Source organism: Macaca nemestrina, chromosome 7, assembly GCF_043159975.1.
Source record: "Macaca nemestrina isolate mMacNem1 chromosome 7, mMacNem.hap1, whole genome shotgun sequence".
NCBI lineage: Eukaryota > Metazoa > Chordata > Mammalia > Primates > Cercopithecidae > Macaca > Macaca nemestrina.
The window spans coordinates 128,125,969-128,138,636 of NC_092131.1; the positions used below are offsets into that span (position 1 = coordinate 128,125,969).

General features: G+C 39.7%; 1 protein-coding gene across 3 annotated transcripts in view; it reads right to left on the bottom strand.

Moving 5' to 3' along the window:
- LOC105463779 (REC114 meiotic recombination protein) overlaps positions 1–12,668 on the bottom strand; it is a 126,452-nt gene that overhangs the window by 2,468 nt on the left and 111,316 nt on the right. For all 3 annotated transcript variants that reach the window (XM_011711072.3, XM_071101070.1, XM_011711071.3), the window contains 2 exons: positions 6,346–6,558; positions 1,101–1,187 (listed from right to left, as the gene is read on the bottom strand). In XM_011711072.3, coding sequence (XP_011709374.1) covers positions 1,101–1,187; positions 6,346–6,558 — 300 coding nt within the window. The remainder of the gene's footprint in view (positions 1–1,100; positions 1,188–6,345; positions 6,559–12,668) is intronic.

Consider the following 12,668-nt stretch of genomic DNA (forward strand, 5'->3'; position numbering starts at 1 on the left):
ATATGATTGTCCATTTCTTTTGAGTTAGTGGCAAGCCAGATTGAGAAAACACCTTTTTAAAAAAACTACTGATAGCACAGTTTAGTAGAGGAATTAAAAGAAAATTCGGCCGGGCACAGTGGCTCACACCTGTAATCCCAGCAATTTGGGAGTCCGAGGTCGGGGAATCACTTGAGGTCTGGAGTTCAAGACCAGCCTGGCTAACATAGTGAAACCCTGTCTCTACTAAAAATACAGAAATTAGCTGGGCGTGGTGGCACATGCCTGAAATCCCAGCTACTCAGGAGGCTGAGGCAGGAGAATCGCTTGAACCCAGGAGACGGAGGTTGCAGTGAGCCAAGATTGTGCTACTGCACTCCAGCCTGGGCAACAGAGTGAGATCCTGTCTCAAAAAAAAAAAAAAAAAAAAAATCATACTTGAAGATTGATGAACTCCACGCAGAATTCTGTGGAAAGCAGAAGCTGCTGGCTTGAACACCTGCAATGAGGAATGCAGTGAGGGGGAGACAAAGTCCTTGCAGAGCTCCCAGGAGAGTAGACATCGCACAACCATAGTTTTGAATGAAGAGGTTTTGCAGCAGGGGGCAAGGGGCTGTCTGAAAGCAAGTCTGAGGTAACAGAATTGGTAACAGAATTGAATCCTCCTGGGTTTCTACACATCCTTAGCTGAGTACTGACAATCTGCCCATATAGAAACTGTTGTAGATCTGAATCCACATTCATTTTGATATTTGTCTTAAAATAGTTCCCAAATTTCATTTCCATAATTACAATGGAGTCCTTCATTTATTCTTCTTTTTTGGGAAAGTGGTGATTAAATTTTCTGTCTTGGACATTCAACCACTTTTCCTCTTTTTATTTCCTTTGGAGGGTAGATCTTGACTATGTGCCTGCAGCCATCATGTCTCACCTCACAGCTTACTGTAATAAAACTTACTCTGCAAGGGGTAGATGAACATGGCCCTGTCTCTGTCTTTATCACCTTTTAGAGTAATGCTTTAGGTTTCTCTCCTAAAACAAAGAAGTGAACAAAGGGATACAAATTCTTAGGGGTCACTGCTTTTCATGATAAGAAAATTAAACACAGAAATAAGCTCTACCTGAGCTAACTGCGTCAGTGAGGTCCTTCCGTCTGGAGCGCCTGTGCCCGCTGTTACACGCACTTGCTGTTCTGAGTGCTGGTGGGACTGGAATAAAACATGCAATAAGGAGACTAGCTGAATGTAATCTTGCATACCACAGGACATTAAAGAAGCAGAAATACGCATTCATGTTCAAAGAAAGAAAATACCACTAAGAGTGGTTAAAATGATTGTCAGCATAGGTCTGTCTCAGTTTAAATGGAAGGTTACTTGAGTTACCACAGCAGAAGTACTGAGTTTAAATTTGCAGCTCCTGACTTCTATTTGATGTTCCTCAGCCGTTGGCAGGCTGTTAGTGCTGCTTCCTGTCAGACACTGGGGCATTCTTCTGTTGTCAGAGGCCCAGCCTAGGATTCAGGACCACGCATAGGCCCTGGAGGGCTGGCCAGGTGCTGTTACCATGGCAGCCTGCATGCAGTGGACGGACCCCAGCTTCTGATCATGATTTTTCACCCTCTAAAAATTATTGCTCAAGTAATGCATGTTCATTGCAGAAATGCAAAATGGAGGGAAACCCCTATAATTTTAAGACAACTGATGTTTTCAGTAAAATGATTTTTTTAAAAAAATCTCATTTTAGATATGCTGAAGGAATGAATTCTTCTGTAAGTAAAACTTATAGATATCTGGTTTCAATGACTGTTTATGCCTCCTACGTACTAGACACTGAGATGGTACAGGGATAGGAGCTACAAAGAACAAGATAGAGTCCTGCCCTCTGGAAGCCCACAGCCTAGTGAGAACCTAACAAGTAGAACCATGAATTACCTTGCAACTCAGGAAGTGCTGGAGGTTCACAGAGAAGTGGGTAAACTGGAGGGCTGTATGCTAAGCAGGAAGTACAGGGATGCTGTAAGGTCCATGCTATCTGGAGAGAATCTGTGGTAATAAGTTGTTCTCAGGTAGGACATGGGATGCTTTCCAGGGAAATAGAATGAACAAGGTACAGGAGGTCTGGAGGCATGAAGGGCCCTACCTCCGTTCCTTCCTAGCCACATGTCTGCAGGCCCCACTATGCTTTGGGTACCTGAGGCTGCTGCAGTGCTAATCTCCAGATGAGCAGTGGTGCTCCTGCACTAGGTATGAGCTGATGGTGCAATACAGGGAGAAAACAGGGCACTCTTTGGAGGGCGCTTCTGTCCATCAGCAACAAGTCTGACTACCCGAAGGCAGGAGATGCCAAATTCTGTCTTCTGTCCTACAGAGAAGCTGATGGTTGCTAGTCAGTAGGTAGCAGAAAAGCAGACCTGGAAGCACTGAACAGCAACAACAACAAGGAGGTGTGGAGGTACAGTGAGGAAGGAAAGAACAAAGACAAGAAAATGAAAAATGAGCAAAATGGCCAAAGGACTCTATAATCAAGAGCCCTAAAACAATCCGCATTTCTCTCTTCAGTTCCTTCAGTTTTCTCCTCTGTAAACACAAGGCAGACTCTAGTGCCTAGTGTTTCTTCAGCTATCACATTTGATGCTTTCCTAGAATACGTATCATTTCAGCTCACACAAAGAACTAAGATGTCAACCAAAATTGCCATAAACACTGTAAAAAATAGCTAAGTGGCACTGAACCACCTGAGGCTAGTGGGCTCTAGGATTAGATGGTCCACCTCTGCAACAGCATAGAGATGGAAGGGTCTGCGCACATAGTAGCTGGAGTCCCCTAGCTACTTTCTTGTGGACTTTTTGTGCTAACAGGAAAGAGTTCACATAGGAACTGCGATCCTCTTTCCTGTCTTTCCCATCCCCCTCCCCAGGGTGGGTTGGTTGCCTTTGAAGTGCTAAGGTTGAGAAATGCCTGGTTAAGCCACAATTAACCAAATTACAAGGCTAAGGAAAAGCAAAAACTAAAATATGAGCCAGGAAATGACTCAAGAACTTGAAATAGAATTATATTTGCAAAGAAGGAAACAACTCTTATACTAAAAGATTACAGGTATTACAAAAATGACACACCTGAATGTAAGAGAGCAGCAAAATGACCAGAACTTGGCCATGGCTTGTACCTCTTAAGATAGATTCTGAGAAAGAGCACATGCTACCAAAATTTGTACATCAGTAGTTAAGGGCAAACCTTATGTTTTGCCATTAGGAAAACTAGAATGTTTAGGTGGTGCCTCACAAGGTCTGTACCCTGGTGGAATTTAATCCAATGACTTTAACTTGTCGTCTGCTCTGCAGCTTCATACACTATCTTATCATGCCCTCTTTTGGCTCTGGAGGTTCTGATCCTTGCTAATTGGCCAGGATGCTGATTTGTTCATTTGCAAGGGAAGGCACATCTGAATGGGTAACATTGAGGGCAATAATAGTAATGATGGATTTTGTGATTATATTTGCCAGGCATTGTATTGGGTGCTCTCTATACAGCATTTTAATCTCACCATTTTACAGATGGAGCTAATTGGCTTCCGTGAGATCACACAGCTGCTAAGAAATAGGGTCAGGATTCTAACCTAGATCCGTCTTGATACCAAAGCCTGTGGTCTTTGTACAATACCATGTTATCTTAGTCAAATCACCCAATTACAGTTCAGAAGAGTCCCTGAAAATAGAATCAAGAAAGGCATGCAAGTTTCCTAACCACTTCTCAGGTATTTCTACCTAGACATTTGGGATCAGTCTTTAACATCAGAGAGCTGGAGCCTTCATCTGGGGCTGTAACTCACAACTCAGCCTGCATTTGTTACTGCATGTTACAACTTCAATTTATTTGCCTTTGTAATACTTAGGTAATTGTGTAACCTGACAAGGTTCTAGCGTGATGTGACTTCATTACCTTTATAAGGAATTCCAGACTGAGTTCCCAAATTCTGGAACCTTCTAGGTTTTTGTTACACTGCATGCATTGGGTATACTATACTATCATCTGAATCTATTGGGCAGTGAAACATGAAAATCTGAAGGGAAAAGAATCATAAGCCATAAAATACCTTATAGTAACCACTCCAACCCATTTGTAGGGAGGGGATTCTTAAGAAATACAGCAGGAGCTGAATATAGACAGAGCATTATTGTTTGAAACTAGATCCAGGGTTTGTGAGGCAAGCAGCTTCGGCGTTAAGACATCTTCATGAAAATCAAATGAAGGGAAAGAACTCAAACCACCAAAATCTGTTTGGCAAACTAAATACCTTCAAGAGGAAATCATGTAGCACCTGCTTAAAGAAAAAGATTTTATAATAAATAATGAAAATTTATGTTCACCTCAGACAAATTATAAAGAACAGGAAACTTAGTGACAGCCGGGCCTGATGGCTCACGCCTGTAATTCCAGCACGTTGGGAAGCCGAGGTGTGTGGATCGCCTGAGGTCAGGAGTTCAAGACCAGCCTGGCCAACATAATGAAACCCCATCTCTATTAAAAATACAAAAATTAGCTGGGTGTGGTGGCGGACACCTGTAATCCCAGCTACTCGGGAGGCTGGGGCAGGAGAATGGCTTGAACTCGGGAGGTGAGGTTGCAGTGAGCTGAGATCGTGTCATTGCATACTCCAGCCTGGGCAACAAGAGCGAAACTCTGTCTCAGGAAAAAAGAAAAAGAAACTTAGTGACAAATCAGCAAAAATGAGGTGTTTTGGTTAAGGAAAACTAACGGGATGAAGTAATGGAAAACCAGGTTTGGAAAAATGACTTCTCAAAGCAAATGCAAAACCCAGCTTGAAAGCAGAATCTCATCTCAAGAGCAGAGATAGGTGCTTATTCCAACAATATTTGAAACTATGCCAAAGAAATGCAGAACACATATTTCTGGGAGAAATCCTATAGTCATGAGTCTCAAATGTTTTTATCTCAAGACCCCTTATGAGGCCTTCAAAGAACTTTGATTTGAGTTACATTTATCTGTGTAGAAATTAACATGGAATTTTAAACTATTCATTAAAAATAGTAAACTCACTTTATGTTAATATTGAAAACATTTTTATGGAAAATAACTTTTCTAAAACAAAATGTCATGATTTTTGCAAATCTCTTTACTACCTAGTTTAATAGAAGGTGACTGGATTCTTACATCTGCTGCTGCACTCAGTCTGCTGTAATGTGCTGCTTTGGTTGGAGACATGAAGAAAATCTGGCCTCACACAAATTGTAGATGGAGAAGGGAGGGGTATTTTAGAATAGCCTGTTCAGATAACTGGATATTCCTTGATATAACACCAAAACTCAACGAGTGAGTTGCTTAAAGGTAAGTTGCAATATAGAATCTGAAACCATAGCAATGAACTTGTTATACTGTTATATTACACTCTTTTAGCCTATCTTACACTTTTGAATAGCTCTTTATCCACGTATAATTTTGTGGCATTCAGGCATCGGTCATTTGGACAGTACTGGTTCACTGAATATACTGTCTTTCAAATATTGACACATTTCATCAGGTAATTACTTATAAAAAAGTAAATCACATTTATTAATAGCACCTTTAGAAAAGTCTTCCAGGTTGGGAAGTTGTGAAGCTCATGTGGCAGATACAAGTTTTTCAAGATTCTAATTTTCACTTGGAAGTTTAAATTTTATCATTTTCAATAAATACTATCAGTTGTTTTCCTGAAGTGATAGTTCATTTCACTGATTTTTGAAAAAATGTCTGCCAAATAACCCAAATCTGAATGACCATAGTCTATTGTTTTCTCACATGATGATGGTATTTTATGAAAAAAGAGGCTAGTTCAAAATACAAATGTCATACAGGTGCATTCCCTTGAGACAACCATGGTACTGCAGACTGCTGGGTTATTTCGTTAGTTTGTTTTTCCTGCGAATGATTGGAACATGATGACTATGAGCACAGTTTGGTGCCACTGCCTGATCTGTATGATGGCAGCAGCCTTACTCATGATGCCTTTGTCTCATCAATTCAAATGCTGACACAGTGAAAAAGGCAAGTGATACTATTTCTTTAAATATTAAGAAAAATAATTTTGACCTTGTGGACCCCCTGGAAGGGTCCTAGGGAGGGGTTCATGGACCACACTTTGAGAACCACTGTTCTATAGTGACACCTGGAATGCAGCCGGAACTCCTTCCTCCCTAATTTCTGAATAGGGAGCTACAATGAGTGTCGGCCTCAATTTTAAAAAGTCGCCCAACGTTAGATGTTTTTAAACTACAAACCTAACAGACTCGACAAACTCCAGTCATTTTGGCCACTCATTGTGCACTGCATTGTCATGTTTCCTGCATAGCCGACACATCAGCCTACTTACTCCAGCCTGCCATGGGACACTCTTTGCAGAGTCCTTCCCTTGACTTCCACTTGCCCTGGGTGGGCCAGGAATCAGCTGAAGCTCCTGGATGTTCCCATCAGGCACCTGAACGGTTATGTATTGCGCCAGCTTTTGAACACAACTGCAGCAGTGTTCCAGCGCCTGCTCCTTTGACTCTCCACTGAACTGCACTCGAAACAGGCGACTCTTGTCCTGTTTGACAAATCAAAAGACCCTCATGAGAGACCCTCGTCATATAACTTTACCTTTATTTACTTTGGGGTCTTCCACTGAGTGGTTCCTTTGCTTGGCGGAAGAAGAGGTATAGATAAGGGAACAGTCATCTTCACTTATTGATGCAGGCATAGAAAAGCCAGTAACTCATTTTCTTCCCCCTTTTGGGAGTTGCTCATCATACTAAAATTCAATTCCCTCTGGGAAGTGACATCAGCAAAAATGGAAAAGCTCTATCATAAAGACAAGATCACTATACTGATTGCAGATCAATGTTTTATCATGCTTTGGAATAAAGATTTCATAGCTTCTAATTCCTTAAGTTAAAAATCTGAGAGGATAATAATACAGCATAGTCCTGCTCAACAAAATTTTTCTAAACTGACTAATATCAAACCAGGTAGATACCACATTAAACAAGGCAGTGAGCTTAAACAATACTGAGGAAGAGTGACAGGCAGATGCTCAAAGCTAACAGATCTCATGCTAACGATCTGTATATATAAACGATCTGTACCCTTTATCCTTAAAGAGGCCAGACTACCACACAAGTTGCATAGTGAAAGGCTGTCTTTAATTTGCTATATGAGTCACATCCCTTGGCAAATTAGCAAATGTGGGACAGATGCAATTAAAAATTTTTAAAAATCTTTCTACTACATCAAAGTTATTTGATTACAAGTATAAAAACATCTGTGTAAAAACATCTAGATTGTAACAATAACATAAAATCATTTTAGAATAGTTTCCCTTTTTTCTAGTCTACTACTCTGCCTAGTTTAAAGGAGTCAACCTACATAAAAGCCTCCTGAAACAGGACTGTATATATTGTATACCTTTCATCAGTTTCCTCTGTAAAGAAATGCAGATGCTAAGCTTAGCACAGTGACAGTCCTTTTCCCCCATGAAATATATATACCATGTTGCTACCTTGAAAACACTCTTAACTACAGTTAACAAAATCCTGTAAGTTCCTATAAGCAAATAGTCCTTGATTTTCCTGTTCACAATTCACACTATTTAAATAAATCCATCGAGTAAAGCCATATATTTAGGTTACAGAAAACTCTTGGCATGGCTAAGATAATGGTAAACTATCATGTTTAGAAGAATAGACACCACTACCCCTTTTCACTGCCACTATTTGGTTCTCTTCATATTTTAATTCATTTAATTTTTCCCCTCAATATAAAAGTAATCCATTATCATTATCTTGTCCAACATTGGAAAAAATATGAAAATAGTCATATATATCTGTGGGTATATAAAAGAATATATGCAAACACTCGTGTAATTTCTAAAATTTTAGGTACATAGGTATATATATGAGACACATGAGATGTTTTGATACAGGCATTCAATTGGTAATAATCACATCATGGAAAATGGGGTATCCATCCCCTCAAGCACTTATCCTTTGAGTTACAAACAATCCAACTCTACTCTTATTTTAAAATTTCCATTATTGTCATCCTGTTGTGCTATCAAATACTAGGTCCTGTTCATTCTTTCTTTTTTTGGACCCATTAACCATCCCCACTACCCGCCACTACCCTTCCCAGCCTCTGGCAACCATCTTTCTACTCTTTATCTCCATGAGTTCAATTGTTTTGATTTTTAGATCCCTCAAATAAGTGAGAATATGTGATGTTTGTCTTTCTGTGCCTGGTTTATTTCACTTAACATAATGACCCCCCAGTTCCATCCATGGTGTTGCAAGTAACAAGATCTCATATTTTAAACTTTTATTCTAAGTTCAGGGGTCCAAGTGCAGGTTTTTTACATGGGTAAACTTGTGTCACGGGAGTTTGTTGTACATATTATTGCATCACCTGGGTATTAAGCCTAGTACCCATTCGTTATTTTTCCTGATCCTCTACCCTCCAGAAGGCCCCAGTGTATGTTGTTCCCCTCTATGTATTCATGTGTTCTCATCATTTAGCTCCCACTTATAAGTGAGAACTTGTGGTATTCGGTTTTCTGTTCCTGTGTTAGTTTGCTAGGGATAATGGCCTCCAGCTCCACCCATGTCCCTGCAAAAAATATTTCATTGTTTTTATGACTGCATAGTACTCCATGGTGTGTATGTGCCACATTTTCTTTTTCCAGTCTATCATAGATGGGCATTTAGGTTGATTCCATGTCTTTGCTATTGTGAATAGTACTACAAAGGACATGCATGTGTGTATGTCAATATTACAGAATGATTTATATTCATTTGATTATATACCAAGTAACAGGATTGCTGGGTCAGATGGTGTTTTAGGTCTTTGAGGAATTGCCACACTGTCTTCCACACTGGCTGACCTAATTTACACTCCCACCAACAGTGTATAAGCACAACCTGCCAGCATCTGTTATTTTTTTACTTTTCAGTAACAGTCATTCTGACTGGTGTGAGATGGTATCTCACTGGTTTTGATTTATATGTCTCTACTGATCAGTAATGTTGAGGTTTTTTTCATATAGTTGTTGGCTGCATGTATGTCTTACTTTTAAAAAATGTCTATTCAGCCGGGCACAGTGGCTCACGCCTATAATCCCAGCTCTTTGGGAGGCTGAGGCAGGAGGATCACAAGGTCAAGAGATCGAGGCCATCCTGGCCAACATGGTGAAACCCTGTCTCTAGTGAAAATACAAAAATTAGCTGGGCATGGTGGCGCATGCCTGTAGTCCCAGCTATTCAGGAGGCTGAGGCAGGAGAATCACTTGAACCCGGGAGGCAGAGGTTGCAGTGAGCCAAGAGCGTGCCACTGCACTCCAGCCTGGCAACAGCGAGCCTCCATCTCAAAAAAAAAAAAAACAGAAGAAAAAAGAAAGTGTCTATTCACGTCCTTTTCCCACTTTCTTAAGGAGTTTTTTTCTTGTAAATTTAAGTTTCTTGTAGGTGCTGGATATTAGACCTTTGTCATATGCATAGTTTGCAAAAATATTCTCCTCTTCTGTAGGTTTTGTGTTTACTTTGTTGATAGTTTCTTTTGCTGTGCATAGCTCTTTGGTTTAATTAAATCCTATTTGTCAACTTTTGCTTTTGTTGCACTTGCTTTTGGCATCTTTGTCACAAAATCTTTGCCTGTGCCTGTGTCCTGGATGGTATTGCCTAGGTTGTCTTCCAGCATTTTTATAGCTTTTGGTTTTACATTTAAGTCTTTAATCCATCTTGAGTTAATTTTTGTTTATGGTGTAAGGACCCTTCCAGTTTCAATTTTCTGTGTATGGCTAGCCAGTTATCCCAGCGTCTCATTCTTTTTTATGGCTGAACAGTACTCCACTGTGTGTAAGTACCACATTTTCTTTATCCATTCATCTGCTGATGAACACTTAGGTTGCTTCCAAATCTTGGCTATAGTGAATAGTGCTGCAACAAACATGGGGGTGCAGATATCCTGATATGCTGATTTCCTTTCTTTTGGGTATATATACAGCAGTAGTATTGCTGGATCGTATGGTAGCTCTATTTTTAGTTTTTTGAGGAACCTCCAAACTGTTCTCCATAATGGTTGTACTAATAATTTACATTCCCACCAACCATGTAAGAGGGTCCCCTTTTTGCCGCATCCTCTCCTGCATTTGTTATTGCCTGTCTTTTGGATAAAAGCCATTTTAACTGGAGTGAGATGATATCTCATTGTAGTTGTGATTTGCATTTCTCTGATGATCAGTGATGTTGAGCACCTTTTCATATACCTGTTTGCCATTTGTATGTCTGATTTTTGAGAAATGTCTATTCAAATCTTTTGCCCATTTTAAAATCAGATTATTAGTTTTTTTCCCTATTGAGTTGTTTGAGCTCCTTATACATTCTGGTTATTAATCCCTTGTTACATGGGTAGTTTGCAAATATTTTCTCCCATTCTGTGGGTTGTCTCTTCACTTGGTTGATCGTTTCCTTTGCTGTGCAGAAGCTTTTTAACTAAAGTGATCCCCTTTGTCCATTTTTGCTTCTGTTGTCTATGTTTGTAGGGTATTACTCAAGAAATTTTTGCCCAGACCAACGTCCTGGAGAGTTTCCCCAATGTATTCTTTAGTAGTTTTCTTAGTTTGGGGTCTGTAAGTATTTAATCCATTTTTATTTCATTTTTGTATATGGTGAAAGATGGGAATCTAGTTTCATCCTTCTGCACACAGATATCAGTTTCCCAGAACTCTTCATTGAAGAGACTGTCTTTTCCCTCAGGGTATGTTCTTGACACCTTTGTGGAAAATGAGTTCACTGATAAATGTATTTTTATAGGTTATATATTGTGTGTGTATGTATATAAAATTCATTGCTGTTCTATAACATAATTTTTAATTTAACATTCTATCTAAAAATAGAAGTATATACCTCATTACTTTCAATGGCTGAAGAGTATTCCTTTATTTAACTGGCCCCCTATGGATGAACATATAGGTTATTTCCAGCCTTTGTTCCTATTATAAACCACAAAGCTTTGACAAGCACTCTTATGCATACATCTTTGTGTATACATGCCTAAAAGCAGACTTGTTGGGTCAAAGGATGTGTCTAATTCATATTTTGGTACATAATGCCTAACTCCCCTGTGGCCAGACAGGGCTGATTTACTCCCACCAAGAATCTATGTGCCCATTTCCCTCCAACACTGAAGATTCTTTTTTTAAATTTTTGTCAACATGCTAGGTTAACATAGTTTTTTAAAAATTTCATTTATTTGATAACAAGTGAGGTTGACTATCTTTCTTATGCTTATTGGTCATTTGTATTTTTTCTTTTAGTGTGTTACCCATTCATGCCCTTAGTCATTTTCCTCTTGGATGGATAATCCCCAAATTATCAAGAGTCATTGAAAGCTAACCTTCCCTGAGGAAGGGAAAAGAACTGATAAGAGACCTATACATTCAGTCTATAATACTACTATGAATCTTCTTTTGTGAAATTAAGCTGATTCCTTATTTACCGTTGTTTAGCTGTTTCCAACAGACTCTATATGAAGACATCTATATGAAGTACCCTTATATTAGCTATTAGGATTCTGCGATTATCTAACCTTTTGACGGTGACATCAGCAACTGTACTTCATAGCTAGCTTTAAAAAGCTGTATGCACAAGCAGACACTAAGCATACAAGCAGGGCAAAAACCTGAGACCAGTTATATAAGTCTACAGGTGTCTATATGCAAATGTATATAAGAATCAGTTTGGATAGCTAGAGTTTTTTTGGAGTGTAACTCCAAAAAAGCAACAGAGTAGCTTACATGTCTAATAGCCTAACTGAAGTCTTGTTCCATGTTTGCTTCTGTAAAAATTTCAGAATTTAAGCTTATCATCTGAAGCCAGAAATACTACTTCAACGCATGTGGATCCAAGATAAAACCCAGGTACATCAGGAAAAATCTGAAAATTAGTTGTATTGTATCTCCATCCTATATCCTCAGTGCCATAGGTTACCATAATGGAAAACTTTCCATTGGATTAACCAGAGGGACTGCTAACGATTGAAAGTCTTGATGAGATTTATTTTCATGCCATAATCAAAAGTCAGAAAGAGCTTCTTGCTGTGAAGTGAAAAGTTCTCAAGTATACCAACAATCATGAACTTCGCCAAATACACAGTCTCTAGTTTCTATCACCTAAGAAGATGGGCTTATAATTACTGTATCTTAAGTGGTGGCTTACATGTAAAGTTGTATCTACCCTCCTTCAGAACCCTTAATTTCAAGTTATAACAACTAATACGGACTCAAGGAAGCAAATTTAAGGATAAGTGCTCATCTCTTTTCACTTATCTTTTTTTTTTTTTTTTTTGAGACGGAGTCTCGCTGTGTCTCCCAGGCTGGAGTGCAGTGGCGTGATCTCGGCTCACTGCAAGCTCCGCCTCCCGGGTTCACGCCATTCTCCCGCCTCAGCCTCCCAAGTAGCTGAGACTACAGGCGCCCGCCACCACGCCCGGCTAGTTTTTTTTTTTTGTATTTTTAGTAGAGACGGGGTTTCACCATGTTAGCCAGGATAGTCTCGATCTCCTGACCTCGTGATCCACCCGCCTCGGCCTCCCAAAGTGCTGGGATTACAGGCTTGAGCCACCGCGCCCGGCCTCTCTTTTCACTTATCTATGTGTACTCACAAGAAA